The sequence below is a fragment of the Mesoplodon bidens genome (assembly GCF_964165515.1).
Source record: "Mesoplodon bidens genome assembly, chromosome: 11".
In the NCBI taxonomy this organism is placed as follows: Eukaryota; Metazoa; Chordata; class Mammalia; order Artiodactyla; family Ziphiidae; genus Mesoplodon; species Mesoplodon bidens.
This window is the reverse complement of record NC_138167.1, coordinates 65350280-65370124: the sequence shown is the minus strand read 5'-3', so window position 1 is coordinate 65370124 and position 19845 is coordinate 65350280. Positions and strand designations below refer to the sequence as shown.

General features: G+C 37.3%; 2 protein-coding genes across 3 annotated transcripts in view; one reads left to right on the top strand and one right to left on the bottom strand.

Moving 5' to 3' along the window:
- Positions 1-19845, top strand: part of XPNPEP3 (X-prolyl aminopeptidase 3) — a 62412-nt gene that overhangs the window by 2433 nt on the left and 40134 nt on the right. For both annotated transcript variants that reach the window (XM_081248112.1, XM_081248111.1), the window contains exons 2-3: positions 7258-7374; positions 19433-19840. In XM_081248112.1, coding sequence (XP_081104238.1) covers positions 7258-7374; positions 19433-19840 — 525 coding nt within the window. The remainder of the gene's footprint in view (positions 1-7257; positions 7375-19432; positions 19841-19845) is intronic.
- On the bottom strand, positions 2685-3575 carry DNAJB7 (DnaJ heat shock protein family (Hsp40) member B7; the record flags this gene model as incomplete). The annotated part of the gene is given in 4 exon segments (XM_081248117.1): positions 2685-2786; positions 2789-3505; positions 3509-3545; positions 3547-3575. Coding segments are annotated over 4 exon segments (885 nt in total).

Sequence of the window (19845 nt, the reverse complement as noted above, 5' to 3'; positions counted from 1 at the left end):
AATGTCTGTGGTGCTCTTGGTTGCTTTTCCTTAGGAAGGCTCTGGGAACAGGGTGTTGAGTACCATAGGTAACTTCCTATTCTGTGAAAGTCATGCATTCCTAAAGTGGAAATGCTTTGGTTAATTAAGAGTGTGATTTCATTAGTTGTGATATAGTTATTAACACCTTCTAGTCATTTGAGAAAAAGCAAAATAAAGCATTAATGATGCATAAGTAAGTTTTATATTTTAAAAGACTAGATCATTTAAATATAAGTGTGAGATGAGGAAGGGAAATACTGAAAATATTAAAGAATAAGTAGAAAATAATTTTTAAAAGCCTGTTTGCAGTTAATTCTATTAACATTAATTGAGCACCACATAGGAGAACTAAGCACACAAAAAAAGTTTCTGCCATCATGTGAGACAGAAAAAAAAGCAAGTAATTGTAATGTAACATACTTGTGGGGAGAAGGAAAAAGTGTTGATATTTTCTGGGGGCAGAGAGGGGCAAAGAGGAAACATGGGCGTGACTTCAAAGGTTAGGAGAGTTGAGACTTGAAAGAAGGCTTAAATTCACCAAGCCAACTAGAGTGATGGAGCCATCCTGGCAGAGAGAATGAATGCCAAGGCCCAGAACTCTGAAACAGAATGACTGGTACAAAGCTTTGCATCATTAATAAGCCTGGAGCTTTTTTGAAATATGTTGCTGGGCATGTTAATAGCTGTTACACCAAAAGGGTTCTGTGGTCAAATAAGTATGGGGAATGCTGCATTTTATAGTGCTCATAATAGACTATTTCCATGTCTCTAAGAGGGAAATGTCTTTGGCATTATTTTGCAAAATGTATTTGACCATGGAGCCCTTTTTCTCTGGTGAGTCTTGAACTGGTTTGAACACAATTTGGGAAAAGTTGGGCTCAAGCATGAGATGTGTAAGAAGACACATGATAGAAAGTCACATTGGGAAGAAAGCTGGTGGCTGGCTCGTGGAGTGCCTTGTATATTATGTTAAGCAACATTGAGCTTTTTCCTCTAGGCAGTAGGAAACGAATAATTTTAAGCTATTGAATAAGATTAAATCTGAATTTTTAGTTATCTGTTAAGAATAAAATAAAAACTGGGCCAGAGGGCATGTTATTGCATTTTCAAATTTTCAGAGACACTGGTTTTTCCTTTTGTTGAAAAATTGCATTTTTTTCTAAGTCTGATTAGTCCCACATGTGTAACAATAAATAAATTCTACTAAATGTCACATTTTTTATAAGTGGCATTTAAAATACTCTGAGCTTTTATGATTTTATTTTCTGCAAATAAGCATTAAATGGTAATTGTCTCCAGTCTCTCCTGTAGAATAAATGAACTTTCCTTCCCACCCACCTACCAACTAAAAATCAAACAAAACAAGAGCTCATGCTTTATTCTAGCAGTCATTTAAAAATAGTTGATCCTAGAATTTTTTCTGGTTTCCAAATTCGTTGCATTGCTATATATCACTGAACTATGTTTTTCGAAAGGTGGTTGGGTTTTAAGTGCTACTAGATTATTTGCTCCCATCTTTTAGTCACATTAAAATTTATAGTAGTTATATTTCTAAGATAAAAGATTAATATGATCAATAAGATCTTTTTGTTAAAAAAAGGGAAGAATTCAATGACAGGGAACATGCAGAATGCAAGTCAACGTAGGAAATTCTTTTTTTGTTGCTTAATAAATTCGGGTACCTTGAATGTAGCATATCCAAAATTTAACACCTCCAGGCCTATCTCAGACTAATGGCACTTCTCTTCTTTCAGTTGCTAAGGCCAAAAATCCTGACTTCTGTCATACCCCACATCCAGTCTGTCAGCAAATTCCATTTGTCCCTACATTTAGAATATATCCAGAGTCTGATCTCTCTTTACCACCACCACCTCCACCACCCTGGCCAAGCTACTGCAGTCTCTGGCCTGGATTGTGGCAGTAGCCTGCATTTACCTGCTTTTACCTCTGCTTATTTAGAGTCTGTTTTTAATGACGGCAACTGGCGTAGGCCTGTTTAAGTATGTCAGATTATGTCACTCTTCTGCTCAAAGCCTCCATTGGCTTCCTGTCTGACAATTATAACATAGTTCATACTGTGATCTAGCAGTCCCTGCATAATCTGGTCTTCTGTTACCTTTCTTACTTCATCTACTTGCTCTCATAACTGGCCACACTGATCTCCATGTTCCTCAAACACACCTTACACAGTCTGCTTTAGGGACATTTCACTTGCTAGTCCTGCTGCCTGGAATCTTCTTTGACCAAATATCCACATGGCTAACTCCTTCATTTTATTTAGATCTTTTTCCTGGCTACCTTAGCTAAAATTTCAAAACTCGTTAATCTTTGCTGTTTTCTAAATTCTTAATATCACTGTTACCACAAATTTATCTTTTTCTAACATACCTAATCCAAACAGCCACTCATCAGATGTTTACAGTCCTGCTAAATACGTTAAAAACGTAACCTTAGTGTGGTATTAAACAAATATTATCTGCAAAACTCTAACAGAAACACACAAAGATGATGTGATGAATTGGATTGACATATACACCAATATGTATAAAATGGATAACTAATAAGAACCTGCTGTATAAAAATATAAATAAAATTTAAAAAAAGAAACACATAAAGAGTTGTGTTCAAATGTTATATGAACATAATGTGTCTGAAGAGTCAACTTAATGATTCCTTTTAGTTGACTTCTTCTTCTGTACCTCTTTATGCTTCTTTTTTTTCCTCTTACCACCTTCTTTGAATCCTGCTGAGAAAATAGAGGGATTCCAGTTGCAAAAGTATATTGAGATACATGTTTGGGGCTGCAGGACTTTGGTGAATAATTATTGAATGACTGTCTTCTCCAACTGCATTCTTCAGCAAAGCTCTCTTCATCTGCCATACCATTTAAAAGAAAGGACTTCAACTCACCATCGTCTTTGTCTCTTTCTTGATCATTCTCAATAAATCTCTTTGTATTGGTATTTCTGCCATTAACAATTTTACCTGAAGTTGTAACAGATATGTAGTTGCCCATCCCACTGTCGTCAGATGTCAGAGAAGAGAATGAATTAAGGCCCTCATGGCCCAGTGAACCACATAGTATATATCCTGTATCATATGAAGAAAATCTCTCGAAAGCTGGATATTCACTGGATGTAGAGAAAAAGGATCTTTCACTTCTGTTTCTGCTTCCATAGTAGCTTCTTGGATTATTTAAAAGGTCTTCAAGCAAGTCTTCAAAGAAATGAAATGAAAATGGGTCCCTTTTACGAAAAATTTCTTTAAAGACATCATCTGGCTTATGGAATGTGGAGCCATACTCAGAAGAATCATCAAAATGACTTCTGCCTCCACCATTTAATCCTTCTTTGCCATATTTATCATAAATGTCCCGTTTTTCATCATTTGATAATACCTCATATGCCTCAGCTACTTCTTTGAATTTTCTCTCGGCTTCTTTATTTTCTGGATTTTTATCAGGGTGCCATTTAAGTGCCGCTTTTCAATAAGCCTTTTTAATGTCCTTAGGTGAAGTATATCTGCAATTCTAGAACTTCATAGTAATCTACCATGTTGTAACATGGCTGGAAAGGGGTGCTCAGGGTAGTGAGAACCGTGGTTTCCTCTCAGCTTAGGCTCTGCTGGTGATGGTGGTAGAGGCAGTGACTGCAGATAGGCACATTTTTACATTGAAGACAATGTTATTACCATGGACCACTGCTAGGACACATTAGGATACTGATTATATGGCAAGCAGAGTTACAAGCTTATTTCAGGGAGGGCTGCATTATGGTGTCATTATGGGGTTGGGGTAGGGACTAGACCTTCCAAACGGAGCTAGTCCAGAGTCATACCAGACCATCCTTAACCCTCTGGACTATTTCCCCTATATTTTCCTGGAAGCCTCAAACAGCGCCTTATAAACCAGTGGGAGCTGTTTATGGCCACAGCATGCCCCTTGCATAATATGACCTCTGGGTTACTGAGCTTTAATAGCTTACTTCTCAGTTGTTCCATGTTTTGGTTTGAAAAAATGAAGACTTTGTGAACTATGAAAAAAATATTCAAGCACTTGACATATTTATTTCAACCTTAGTAAGTCATTGTATTAGTCCTGAGGCTACCATAACAAATTACCATGAACATGTCTGCTTAAAACAACAGAAATGTATTGTCTCACCGTTCTGGAGGCCAGAAGCCGAGATTATGTGTCAGCAGGGCTACACTCCTTCCAGGGGCACTAGGAGAGAATCCGTTCTTCCCATCTTCCAGCTTCTGATGGCTATACATATTCCTTGGCTTGTGGCCACATCTCTCCTGTTTCTGCCTCCATGGTTACATTGCTTCCTCCTCTTCTGTCTCAATTCTCCCTGTGCATTTCTCTTACACAGACACATGTCATTGGATTTAGGATCAACCCAGGTAATGCAGGATGATCTGTTCATCTCAAGTTCCTTAATTACATCTGCAAAAACCCTTTTTCCAATTAACAGTCACAGGTTCTGGAGATTAGGATGTGGATGTATCTTCTGGGGGCCACCATTCAAGACACTGAAGTAATAAAATCATTTTAGTGCAGTGAGGCAAGCTTATTTTTAATGGAATAGAGCAGCAAAAATAACAGTCACAGAAAGAATAGTATTTAGTGAAATTTCTATATACATTATACATATATATGTCTGTATATACTAGGTTACTGTGTAAAATATATTTCTTACTGTGGGTCTTGGTTTTAAAAATTTGAAAGCCACTACCTAATATAACGGCTTTATTTCACAGGTGAAGAAGTAAGTGCAGAGGAGTTATGTAACGTGCCAAGATCACGTAGATAGAACTAAACTAGAACTAGCACTTTTTTCTACTATACCATGCTGCCTTTAATTCTTTGTCTTAGATTGCCTTCCGGAGTACATACTTATTTCCTTCATTTTTCTCTATGGTCGCTTCATCTTTTTTTTTCAACTTTTTTATTATGGAAAATTTCAAACATATACACAAGTAGAGTAGTATAATGAACTCTGATGTACGCATCACCCAGCTTCAATAATTATCAACTCATGGCCAGTCTTGTTTCATTCAAATCCCCATTCATCCTCTCTGCAATCCACCCCACCCCCATATTATTTTGAGACAAACCTGAGATCATACCACTTCATCTGTAAATATTTCAATTTATATCTCTAAAGGATAAGTTTCTTCCTTTTTAACATAATCACAACACCATTATCACGTGTTAAATATTACGTCCGTAATACCATCAAATATGCAATCACTGTCCCAATTTCCAGTGATCTCATAAATGTAATGTATTTGTTTTACAGTTTGTTGCTTGAATCGGGATCCAGTTAAGGTTCACATATTACAGTTGGTTGATAATGTCTTTTAAGGCTTACTTAATCTATAGATTCCCCCTTCCATATCTTACCACCCCTACCTGCCTTGGAATTTATGTGGAAAAAGCTGAGTTATTTGTCTGGTAGTATCTCTCACAGTCTGGACTTTGTTGATTGCTTCCCTGTGGTGTCACTTAGCAAGTTTCTCTGTATTTTTGTAAATTGCTTGCCTCATCTTTGTTAAGCTTTCAACCTATGTAGACTGGGCATATTCCTAATATGTATTCTGTACATTTTCTAAAGACAGATTCCAGGAAATACTTGTTTAATATTTTGTCCTTTTTCTCATTTTCCACTATTCTTAACTGTATTTTCATACTGCCTGGAAACCTGTACCATTTTCTCTGTCTTTTTAATCATTCAGGAAGCTATAACTTTTCTCAATAACCCTCTGTGAATTTAATTCAAAGTTAATGTTTAAGACTTCTTAACTCTCCAAATATATACACTGTCATTCATACTTTATAATCCTTACTAAAACCTTTAACTTGATCCAGACTTACCACGTTTGGCTGTTGTAGTGATTGTATGTTCACAGGGAGATTGTATGGTACTAATTGTATTGTTGTGATTTAGCAGAGAAGACTTACTGAGTGGCAGAGTGGAAGGATAAGAGCAAAGATTTTGAAGTTAAATAAAACTGAGTTTGAATCCCAGCTTCCCTAGTACTAACTGTGTAACATTGCACAAATTACTTCTCTGAGTCTGATTCCTTATTTGTAAAAAAAAAAAAAAAAAAAAAAAGGCGATGATAATGCCTATCTCACGTAACAGTTAAAAATCTAATTCCTTAGTTTGGTGTACAAAGCCTTCAATGGTCTGATCCTTACCTTGCTGATCTTTTCCTCTCCCACCAGCAGCAACACCGACCTGAAATTCTCTTTCTATCCCTTTTCCCTCTACATGCACACATGGGCACATGTGAATGTGGTGCTTTCTATGCTTTCCCTTTCATAATCTCATTCATGATACCTTCAGCCCCCCTTGTCACTTTCACTGACTAATTCCCGCTCGGAGTAGGCATCACCTACTTCTGCAGTTCCACACAAGCGCCTGTTGTGTGCTTCTCTGTTCCCTAGATCACTGTGTCCTATCGTCACTGTACCCATCCCACAGCGTTGTGTTAGTTTTTGTGCTCTCAGAAACCTTGTGTATGAATCCACCACTGCATTCACCGTGTAGTATTGCTCTGTCTCACCTCCACTAGACTGTATGTTCTTTGCAGACCAGGACAGATAGTCTTGTGTTATTCTTGTGTCTTTCCCAGCATGTGCCAATCACACACTTAATAAATCTTGCTGAATGAATGCTAATAATATTACTTCTTATGGGCTAAATATGATTAAGCATTTTTCAGATTATTTCACTAGCTCTAACATTCCAAGATTAAATGAGATAAGATGTGCATATTTTCTCAAACTTCACATATTCTCAATAAAAATGTTAATTCTCTTTTTCTGAATTTTAGGACACAGCATAACACTACCTCAATGAAATACTTCCTACCCCCTCGCCTGCTTTTGTTTGTTGTCTTTCTTCTGTTCCCATGGCTCCTATTCATACGTTAATCATACTGTATGTATATATACCTCTATTATATTCAGGTAGACTAAAGTCACTAAAGGTAAAGATAATCTTATTTCTGTATCCCTAAGGCCCAACACAGGCTCTGGCTGGCCCAGAGGAAGGGCCATATAAATACTGAAGGAGATACTAATTTGCATTTTTCTAAAGCATCCTACTGCTGGAGGTAGATAAATGTGTATATACTGTGGGGACTTTCTAGGTACACTGTTCCATTTCATCCTCTTTTTTTTTTTTTTTTTTTTTTTTCATTTCATCCTCTTTATCTCTCCTTCAGGATGCATGTCATGTTCACAGCGAAGGTACTCCCTGCAGCCCATCCCAGAGAGGAGGATTCCAAACCGATACTTAGGCCAGCCCAGCCCCTTTACACACCCACACCTCCTCAGATCAGGTAAGGCCTTTTAACTGTAATGACTGTCTCTCTCTTTAGGGGCTTTGTCTAGAACTGTGCTATCCAATAGAATTTTTGCAGCAGTGGGAATGTTCTAGAGCTGTGCTGTCCAATACAGTAGCCACTATGCACAAGTGGCTACTGTACACTTAAAATGTTGCTAGTGCAACTGAGGAACTAAATTCTTTTAAATTTTATTTTAATTAATTTAAATTTAAACAGCTACATGTGGCTAATAGTACTGTATAGACAACACCATCTAGAGCAATAAATACGATTAGCCTTATAATTCAGAAGTATCAGTGAAAAGTATGTATTTTCAAGATGTTTTTAAAGAAAAGTTCTGTTACTTTCTAAAACATTGTGTCTAGAACTGTGTTCTAACTATTGATGCCTTGTGAACTACTGTGTTAAAGACATTTTAGGAAACATTTTTCTTGAAAGAATTAAATGCTCATTTCAATATTAAGAAAATATTTTTATATAGGTTACACAAGATTTCCAGATGTGATTGTCACAGCTTTGATAAGTGATAACAGTGATAAAGGTGATGCAAAAAGTTGATAAAGGTTTACTTCACTAATTTTTTTTTCTACTTTAAGATTCCAGTGTTACTGCTGGAAGATGTGTCATCGCTATTGTTCAAATTCATACCTAAGGTTTTTTGTTTTGTTTTGTTTTTTTAAAGACAGTTAAGGGATGAACTATGATGAATGAGTATCATCCCAAAGAGGTAGGCAGGGTAAAACCAAATGCTTTGTAGAAAAAGCAGTCAGGTTTTCAAGGGAGATTAATTGTTGCTTCTGCCATGCGAAGTTAAATCTGTATTTACTGTGTAAGCATATATATTAATAATCTAAATTGCCTTTGGAAATATGTTGCTCTTTCACTGTCTCCACTCAGTGAATGATACCAGTGTGTCTCTCAGTGAGGGCTTCCTTTTGCTGATTCTTCATCAGACTGGAATTCCTGCTGGGAAATCTGCTGAGACTCAGGAAATGCAGCTCACCACTGAAACACACAGGAAATCAGAGTTTTTCAAAGCTGTAAGGTAAGCTTAATAGCAATACAGTTGGTATTAATTTAAGTATTTCTCTATCCAATCAACCTACCTGTAGCTTCAATTTAATATTAAGTTTTACCAGCTTTGAAAATTACTGATTTCTCATGGTGAGATACTTTTACATGGTGAGCTGCATTTTCCAGGCCTTGAAACTAGTAATCATATTGTCAAGATGATGGCCTCTGTATCTAGACTGTTATTTGTGTTATGTGCATGTTAACTATGTAAAAAATGAATGTAAATAAATACACCCATACAAGTTCATATATGTTCATATAAACTATGGGGGAAAAGGAATACCTATCATAATTTTTATTCTCCTGTACAATAGGGATTGGGGTAAGTGAGAAGGGATAGAAGTAGATAGAATTTTAAAAGAGAATTATCAATGTTAAAGAAACCACCAGATATACAATATCCAAAGTGTTAATCACTTATTTTTCTCCACGTAGAGAAGCAAAACTTACAGAAGTGTTAAAATAATTGTGGGGTGGAGGAAGAGTCAATTATTAAGAAAAATTAAGAGGCATTTAATACTTTTTTAAAAATCTCTTTTACAAAGCCAAGTTTAGTTTGTTAGTTTGGGGTTTAAAAGTATGTTTCTGTTATGTGGTTTGCTCCAAAAGGTTTCATGTTTGGCATATTTCCCCAGTACTTGCCAGTACTTTAAACTTTTGGAAAATATCTCAGTCCCTTTCCTAATTATTATAAAAGTTCCATATATATGATAGACAAATTAGAGAATACAGATAGGGCTTCCCTGGTGGCGCAGTGGTTGAGAGTCCACCTGCCGATGCAGGGGACGTGGGTTCGTGCCCTGGTCCGGGAAGATCCCACATGCTGCAGAGTGGCTGGGCCCGTGAGCCATGGCCGCTGAGCCTGCGCATCCGGAGCCTGTGCTCCGCAACGGGAGAGGCCACAACAGTGAGGGACCCGTGTACCGCAAAAAAAAAAAAAAAAAATAGAGAATACAGATAAGCATGATTTTTTTTAAGAAAAATTACTCATAATCCCACCATTCAGGGATAACCACTATTGAGATTTTAGTATATGTATCTTTCTAGACTTATTTCTTATTCAGAATTGTGTGTACATGTATGCACACTCTATATACTGATCAACTATTTCCTTAAAATAAATTCTTAGTGGGAATTCCGTGACAGTGCAGTGGTTAGGACTCAGTGCTTTCACTGCGGTGGCCTGGGTTCAATCCCTGGTCAAGGAACTAAGATCCTGCAAGGTGCGGCGCAGACAAAAAAAAAAAATTCTTAGAGGTAAAATTACTGGGTCAACACCTTCTGAATTTTGAATTTCCCTGGATTTCTTTCGGCCATACCTACCCAAGTTTTCTGAAGCAACAGTAACTTGGAAGGTATTCAGCAGAATGACATGGGAGATAAAGGAGTTCTGTGTAGTAGTAAGCTGGCTGTGCTTACTACTGCTTTAGATGGATATAAAGAGTCAGATTCACTCCCCCAAGTCCTCTTAGTGATTTTTAAAACTTATCCTTTGCTTAAAGAAATATGAGCGTTGTAGACTATTTCTTCTTTCTATGACATTGCCATCTCTGTGTTAAGGACCATGTCTGTAGAAACAGAAAATGTCAGTTCATCCTCCTCGATCATTAATATGCCCTCCACTTATTATCACCCAGGAAGAAAAGTGATTCTATATAGGAAGGCAGGTGGCATTCTGAGCTATATACTATTATGAACCATGAATCTACTTTTTATAGTATCTGTATAAGAAAGACACCTGACATTGCAAGGTGTTCAGCTCCATAAACAGCTCCCTTCCAGGGAATAGGAAGAATTAGTGCCTAATAAAGCATTATTTCCAAAAACCTATATTTCTAACATTTTTATGTTCCTAAGCAGAATTAATTTTGGAATATGTGATATAGTTTGGAGCTTAAGAAAGGGCTATGCAAAGAGTTAGGCTTGTCAAAATGACTTGTCTGACCTATCCAGAACCACTTCTTGGTTTTCTTTCAACTACAGCAGTGAATAGATTCATTGGGAAATAATCAAATTGTGTGGGGCACAATTTGAGGGAATGCTTTTACCATATGCTTTTTTGTCCCTTATCATCAAAACAATGGCTGAGACTGTATAGTTATTGTCAAGTATAATATTTAAAATGATGAAAAGATTGTTTCTAGAGTGGGTTATAGATAATAATTCCCAAATCTTCTTCCCTTAAAAGTTTCAAAATCAGTTAGGTATCCATCTTTAGTTTAGTGATAGTTTAGTTGTAGTTCTGCCTTAAGCAAGGGGTGTATTTTTTTGGTTTGTTTTAAGTTTTGTTAAATATGGTTGACTTTAATAACATCTAAAAGATAAAGATTTATTTTGATGGGGTGAGATTTTTATACTATTTAAAAGATTAAAATATATGTCCAAGAAATGACAGAAATTGAAAGTGGTTTGAATCTGCCTAGACCATTGGGTGAGCTTTTTCAAAATATATGTACAAGCCAGGATCCCATAGACTTGCTGAATCAGAATGTCAAGGGAAGGGCTTAGACTGTGAGCTTTGAAGAGGTCCCTGGGTGTTTCTGATGCACACCGCTGGCCTAATGGGTACTCACTCACTCCACTTGGGTGCATGAGATGCCTACCAACTTAGGAAGGCAAGCTAGATCTTTAGCCACAGACCAAGTGTTGAAGCAGAGTGTGCCCTCCCCATTCCTCTCTGGTGTTCTCATCCCCAAACACTAAGTTCTTAAATCACCACCATCAAACATTTACTGAATGATGACTTCACATTTATCTGGCCATTTCAAAACACATTTTATAGATTTCACCTGATAAGCAGAGTAGTAATCTAAAGTTTTATATCCTAGAGTTTTTAAATTTAGGCCTACTTTTTCCATAGATATTTCACTGTGAAGTCGACCTGTTTTTATGAAGTAATGTATTTTCTTTTCTCACTTGCTTTGTACCTATGGAATTTTAAAAATAGTATATATTCATATTGATTATACAATTTCCTCTCATCTTCTGAATTAGATTTTAATGCAGAGTAAAGACTGGAGTCTTTACATATATAAGTTTATAGGTGAATAAATGTATATTTAACCCATATGTATGATACATGTTGACTACTTATTTCAAGGTACCATTATACTGATAACTAGCTTATAGAAATGCCATAAATTGCCATCCAGTGCAGAGTTATAGAATATTTCTCTTTTTATTACTGAGAGAAGAAAGAAAATTTTGAAATGTAATAATTTTCATGTGGTTTAAATACTGGCACATTAAAAATATATGACTTGTCTGTTTCTCACTTTAACCTTTGTGCATATTTCTCATTCATATCAAGAAATTCTCTGAGGTAAAGATTAGCAAGAATCTACCCCAGGAAAGAATCAGGAATCTTCTAAAAAACTGAATAATAAAAAGCTCCTGAATCACTTGAAACTCATTCTTGTCATTGTGTGAGAAAACCAGATAATTCAGGGCTTTATAATTACTTTGATAGAGATAATGGTCATCCCTATACATTTTACTCTTTCAAGATCCTACCTGTCTTTGTATTACCAGGATGACAACCTCTTCAAGTGTAAATTATTTATTGTGGTAATAATTATAACTAATATTTATATAGTGCTAACTGTTCTAAGTATTTCATTAACTTATTAAATCCTCCTGACAACTTTGTGAAGTGGGTGCTATTATTATCTCCACTTTACAGATGAAGACACAGGCACAGAACAGTTTGGTAGCTCTCCCCAAGTCACTCAATAGGTTGTTAAGCCAGAATTCCAACTCAACAAAATTCTGAGTCCACACTTAACCACAAAACAGCACATAACACCCATGCCAAAGAATACTATATGGGAATTTTTTTTAAGTCTTTTTTTTGGTATAATATTTTTGGTAAGAAGAAATTCAAGTGAGAGAAGTCTTGAAGGTGTAAAAGTTATTTCAGCTTTAGAGAGTGGTATAGTCATCTCTTGGTATCCTTAGGGGATTGGCTCCAGGACCCTCTCAGATGCCAAAATCTGCGGATGCTTAAGTCCCTTACATAAAATGGCATAGTATATGACTGCAATCCATGCACATCCTCCCATATACTATAAACCATCTCTAGATTACTTATAATACCTAATACAATGTAAATGCTCTGTAAATAGTTGCTCATGCACAGCAAATTGAAGTTTTGCTTTTTGCGACTTTCTGGAATTTTTTTTCCAAATATTTTTGATCTGTGGTTGGTTGAATCCCCAGATGCAGAACCTATGGATATGGAGGGCCAGCTGTACTTTTTTTTTTTAATGTGGTAAAATTAGGTGAATTGCACAGATCTTAAATATGCAATTCAGTGAGTTTTGACAAAGGTACACCAATATAACCCATACCCCATTCAAGATATAGAGCATTTCCATCACCCCAGAAAGTCCCCTCATACCCTTCTAGTCAGTCCCCACCTCCATCCTTAACCACTGCTTTAGTTTCTATCAACATGATTGTTTTGCCTGTTCTTGAGTTTCATGTAAGTGGAATCATACAGTATGAACCCTTTCTGGCTGGCTTGTTTTGCTCAGTATATGCAAATAAAATCCATTGAGAGTATTTTTAAATTATTTATTTGATCATTTCATTTTTTTCAGAGAGGTCTGTGTTTTACTTTATAAAGGAAATGTTTATCAGCTTTTTCTTTACCCCCATTTTCCAACTACATAGTAATAGATCATTTTGTGCACTACTTCCTTATATATAATAAAAACTACCTAATATTAAACAGAATTCAAGGACACTGCTTCAGGCCACATTAAAATCCTAACCTAGTTAGTTTCAGGAAATAATTAAAATACATACCTAGATTGTAGCAAAGACTTGCATCTTTCCATCCATTTTCAGTCTTCATAAAACTTTTCCTTTCTGGGTTTTCTGCCTGGCTGATAAAATATGAAGAACATTTTTCTTATTCTCTTGAGAGGCCCAATCCTAGATGTCCTGGAAGAGCTTTTCTTCTTGGCTGCACAGTCTCAGGATTGATTGTGAGACTTTGCTATTTACAGAGTCCAGATTGTGACATCTAGGCATTTGATTGATTAAATAACTTGTTAGAGTAGCCCTTCTATCCTTAATTGACTCCACATGATAAAATACTGACTTTGCTTCTTAATACTTTACAATTTGACAAAGTTACCAGAATGTCTATTCAGATACAGTTTTATCTGAAGAAAGTCAGGCTAGATTGACTATAATGGTTAGTTCTATGATCAAAGGCCATAACAACTGCCAGGTTTACCTCTAGGGTTGAAGTTCATTGCTTTATCACATTTTTTTCCCCTCCTTCAGTTGATAAGGTGTGTTCTTCCTTTGATAATTTTTCTGTTGTGACAAAGAGTTCTTTGAAATTTCAGAAGTTTGGAAGCATATAGTTAATGGTCACTCTGTAGTGTTTACAATTACTAAGCTTGGGAAAATGTAGTCAGTGTTTTAAATAAATATTTCTCATATAGTCATTTGTATGAAATTAGATTCAGCAACGAGGAATGCTTTGAAGGGCGAAAAAGATGGTTTTGCAATCCTGCTTTGATTTTTAAATAATTTCATCTTTTTTTCAGAAGTTACTTCCTAATATACATATATGTATATTCTGTTATTAATGAAAATGAGAGATAACACATTGATTAATTAAGATCATTAATATTGTGAATTTTCTTCTTATTTCCAAAGTTTTTTTAAAAACACAATGAATTGATTTTTTAAGTTTAGTTTTATTACATGGACCATAGCTGGGAAATGACCAAAAGCAAAGCACAGGATAGGGACCAAGTAAAATGACAAAAAGGAAAAGTTGGATAATCCACCAGTTATAACCAGCCTCTGCTTTTAGAAAAGAGTATTTGCTACTTGGGTAAATTAGGAAATTTCCAATATTGAGTAACAGTGGCAGACTTAACATGCATAATTATCAGGGAGATAAATAGTTAAGCTGTTCTTGGGCTCTGGTACAAAGTTCAATATTCTGCCCTAGAGCCCTAGGGGACTCTTAGCCAACTCAATCCTCAGAGAAAGAAATGTGATGTGAGGTTTTCTAGGGCCAACTCTGTTGCTTTGCCTGGCCTATAAGGCCCTCTCTTATTTATCTCTTTTGTTTCTTACCAATTTCGTTAATAAAAATGTAAATTTTTCTATTGTAGGTAAATAAAAGTTAAATAAAAAATTATTAATGGGATACAACTACAAAATTTTCTGGAGAGATAAACTATGCATAGGTAAAACAACTAGACAGTTCCAAAGTAATCATAAACAGCTGAGTTGCATGTACTGAACATGAGTACTAAGAAAACTCGAAGGACTTTGATCCACTAATTTCTCTCCTGGGACTATCCCACAGAAATAAAAGCAACAGTACATAGGGCATTTAAAAGTACCCTATGTATATAAGTACAAAGATGTTCATTATTGCAGCAAAAAGCTGAAAATAATATGAATGCCCACCAGTATGGAAATGGATCAGGAAGTTATGATACATTCCCCCAAGAAATAATATGGAGACATCAAGCAGAATGAGTTGAAGCTATGCTAAATGAGTTGGTGGGAGGGGCTTCTATGAGGTATTGTTGTGTTAGAAAGGCAACATAAACACAAGACTGTGTGGTATCCCATTTTTGTAAAACACTAGTGACTCAAAAAACCCTAAATGCAGGTATATGTGTATGTGATTATATGAGTATTGAGAAAAATAGGAAAGGATACATACTAAATTACAAATATGGGGGTGGTTCTAATGTGGGTAGAAGGAGGGAAGGGGAGTGAGGTCTCAAACAATGAAGAAATGGGGGAAAAGTGTTTAACTATTGAAAGAGTATGGTATGATTACATTTATACACAACTATAAGATGTATATATGAAAATGAAATAGTTGACTTTAAAAAAAAATGTAATTCAAAGGAACAAATCAACATGATCTGGGCTAATCAAGAAAGCCTTTTGAATCAGAAGGGTCTAAAAACAAACATAGATTGAGCTCCAAGTCTTGAGTGGAATTGCTTTGAAGGGAGAAGAAATTTTAGAAAGGGGACACATTGTAAGCAAGGTAACAGGTTGGATTTATGTAAGATATAGAAGGAATTAACTTCAGAATAATTGGGGGAATGATAAGAAAAAAGTTGGCCAAGTCACCAAAGACCACATCTTGTGTGATTTCATTTATATGAAATCTGTACTATAGACAAACCCAGAGAGGCAGAAAATAGATGAGTGGTTGTCAAGGGCTGGATTGGATTCGGAGGAAACAGGGAGTGACTGTTGATTGGCATGGGATTTCTTTTTGGAGTGAAGAAATATTCTAAAATTGTTTAGGGTAATGGTTGCACAAATCTGTGAATATACCAAAAATTATTGAATTGTACACTTGTAAGTGGGCGAATTGTATGGTATGAAAATAACTCAGTAAAGCTGTTACCAAAAAAAGTTGGCCAGATAAGTTGAAGTCGCCTGGTAGAGAACATTAAAATGTTACATTTAAATGTAAATGTTAAAGTGGCTTAAGAGTATGAATTTGATCTGACAGACGATAAAGAACCATTGTAGGTTATGAGTATGGAGTGGACTGTCCATGGTTTCCCTTTTTTAACCTCTTTTTCTCTTTATTTGGGACTTTAATTATAAGAGTATATACTCATTGAAACAGAATTCAAATAATATAATAAATCATGTTAAATAGAAAATTTCAGTTTGTCACTCTCCATAGGTTACCACTATAAAAATGCTGATTCTTTTCTAAATTCTTTTTTCTCCCTCCGTTTTTTTTAAACATAATGAAAACATATTGTCCATCTTCTTATTTAACTTTCTTACACAGCAGTGTTTCATGGCTATCTTCCTATACTTGCATGTGGAGACTGGCTACCACAGGGAATAATAATAGTTCCCCACATCATAGAGTCATTGTAAAGATAAAATAAGTTGATACATGTAAATAATTAGAATAGTACAGACACGTAGTAAGCGTTCAATAAGCATTAGATATTGTTTTACTATTATTATTGTTAAGTGTAGGCTTAGGGATACAGCTTTTGTGAGTAATTGTTTTAGTAATTCTTTTGTTTGGGAACCTAAAGTGAAAGCAGGCATAATTTCCATTTCAGAAGTGAAGCGTTCACCCAGTCATCACTGGGCTAGCAGCCAGGCAGTCTGTTAGGTACTAGTATTAAAAACTAGGGACTTCCCTGGTGGCGCAGTGGTTGAGAGTCTGCCTGCCAAGGCAGGGGACACGGGTTCGAGCCCTGGTCCGGGAGGATCCCACATGCCGCGGAGCAAGCCCATGCGCCACAACTACTGAGCCTGTGCTCTGGAGCCTGTGAGCCACAGCTGCTGAGCCTCCATGCAACGGCTGCTGAGCCTGCACGCCTGGAGCCTGTACTCTGCAGCAGAAGAGGCCACCGTGATGAGAAGCCCGCGCACCGCAGGGAAGAGTGGCCTCCGCTCTCCGCAGCTAGAGAGGGCCTGCACGCAGCAGTGAAGACCCAGTGCAGCCAAAAATAAATAAGTAAATTAAAAAAAAAAGAACTAACACATATTACAATAGCCAGGACATGGAAGCAACCTAGTTGTCCATTAATAGATGAATGGATAAAGAAGATGTGGCACATATACACAATGGAATATTACTCAGCCATAAAAAGAAACGAAATTGAGTTATTTGCAGTGAGGTGGATGGACCTAGAGACTGTCATACAGAGTGAAGTAAGTCAGAAAGAGAAAAACAAATACCGTATGCTAACACGTATATATGGAATCTAAAAAAAAAAAAGGCTCTGAAGGACCTAGGGGCAGGACAGGAATAAAGACACAGACGTAGAGAATGGACTTGAGGACACAGAGAGGGGGAAGGGTATGCTGGAACGAAGTGAGAGAGTAGCATTGACATATATACACTACCAAATGTAAAATAGATAGCCAGTGGGAAGCAGCTGCCTAGCTCAGGGAGATCAGCTCAGTGCTTTGTGTCCCCCTAGAGGGGTGGGATAGGGAGGGTGGGAGGGAGATGCAAGAGGGAGGGGATATGGGGATATATGTATACATATAGCTGATTCACTTTGTTACACAGCAGCAACTAACACAACATTGTAAAGCAATTATACTCCAATAAAGATGTTAAAAAATAAATAAAAAATAAAAGGAGAAAAAGCTAAAAAAAGAACTAACACATAACACTTCATAACAAAATTTCTTCATATACATACATATATATATATTGTTGTTGTTGTTGTTTATTTATTTATTTATTTTTGGCTGCATCGGGTCTTAGTTGCGGCACACAGGATCTTTATTGCGGCATGCAGGCTTCTCTCTAGTTGTGGTGCGAGGGCTTCTCTCTAGTGTGGCGTGCGGGCTTCAGAGCACATGGGCTCTGTAGTTGTGGTGCATGGACTCAGTAGTTGCAGCTTGTGGGCTTAGTTGCCCCGCAGCATGTGGGATCTTAGTTCCCCAACCAGGGATCGAACCCACATCCCCTGCATTGGAAGGCAGATTCTTAACCACTGGACCACCAGGGAGGTCCCACAGGGGTTCTTAATATGGGTTTTTTGCGTGCGCTTACAGGAATCTAAGACTCTTGAAATTGTATGTCAAAAGTTTGTATTTGGGGGCTTCCCTGGTGGCGCAGTGGTTGAGAGTCCGCCTGCCGATGCAGGGGACACGGGTTCGTGCCCCTATCCCGGAAGATCCCACATGCCGCGGAGCGGCTGGGCCCGCGAGCCATGGCCGCGGAGCCTGTGTGTCCGGAGCCTGTGCTCCGCAACGGGAGAGGCCACAGCAGTGAGAGGCCCGCGTACAGCAAAAAAAAAAAAAAAAAAAAAAGTTTGTATTTGGGCTTCCCTGGTGGCGGAGTGGTTAAGAATCCACCTGCCAATGCAGGGGCCACTGGTTCAAGCCCTGGTCCGGGAAGATCCTACTTGCTGTGGAGCAACTAAGCCCGCGTATCGCAACTACTGAGACCCGCGTGCCTGGAGCCCATGCTCCTCAACAAGAGAAGCCACCACAATGAGAAGCCCATGCACCGCGACGAAGAGTTGCCCTGCTGCTCACCACAACTAGAGAAAAGCCCACGTGCAGCAACGAAGACCCAACGCAGCCAAAAATAAAATAAATTAAATAAATTTAAAAAAAATGTTTGTATGTGCCTACACGCCGTTTAGTAAACAGAATACATCCATAGCTTTCAAAAGATTTTCTAGGATGTCTTCAAATCCTTAAGAACCACATGCTTTATCAAATTTGATTCTCATGACAGCCCCAAGACGTGGATAATATTACTAGAGTTGTGAAGGATACGAAGATGGTTCTGACCATCAAAGAGGTTACGTATACCCAGCTCACTGTTAATACAAGGTAGACAGTGAAAAGCCCTGTTAGAAAGATATTATTATGCCTTGGAAATTCAGAAGGAGAAATTTATTCTAGCTCTTGAAATTGGGGAAAGCTTTTTGGCCTTAAACTCTAAAAATACTATAGCTCATTTGACAATTATCAAATGCCTACTATATTCCAGTTGTTATTCTAGGCCCTGGGAATATAACGTTGAACAAACAGACAAAAATCTATGTTTTCAAGGAGCTTACATTTTTTGGGGGAAGTGTTACACAGAAAATGTGGTCCTTCTCCTCACCTTGTATATTGAAACTTCACAGCAACTTGGATTATTTGCCTAACAATGCCTTCCATATAATAATGTTTAGTAAATATTTGATTGAATGAGTAAAAGAATGAACCAAAGAGCTGGAAAAGATCTTAAGGTGTCATGATCCCAGTTTTCAGGCAGGACCACATGCAATTATCATTTCTTCCAAATTTTTGCAATGGAATAGAAATTTGAAACCTGGGTTATCTCCTTAATTTACCGTGTGCTATGAGGAGATTGGGCATAAATTGAAGAAATGAACTTGGGTGTCTCCATCTAATATTGAACTATCTTAAGTACTTTGGCACTATAGAAATGCAAAGCATCACTGTTATTTGTCATTTCTAGGGGAGGTGACGCCAGGACTATCCCAGGTGGAATATGCACTTCGCAGACACAAACTGTTATCTCTGATCCACAAGGAAGCACAAGGGCAGAGTGGTACAGACCACACAGTGGTACTGCTGTCCAACCCTACATACTATATGAGCAATGATATCCCCTATACTTTCCACCAAGACAACAATTTCCTGTACCTGTGTGGATTCCAAGAGCCTGATAGCATTCTGGTCCTTCAGAGCCTTCCCGGCAAGCAGTTACCAGCACACAAGGCCATACTTTTTGTGCCTCAGAGAGATCCCAGTCGAGAACTTTGGGATGGCCCCCGATCTGGTACTGATGGAGCAATAGCTCTAACTGGAGTGGATGAAGCCTATACGCTGGAAGAATTTCAACATCTTGTACCAAAACTGAAAGGTAAC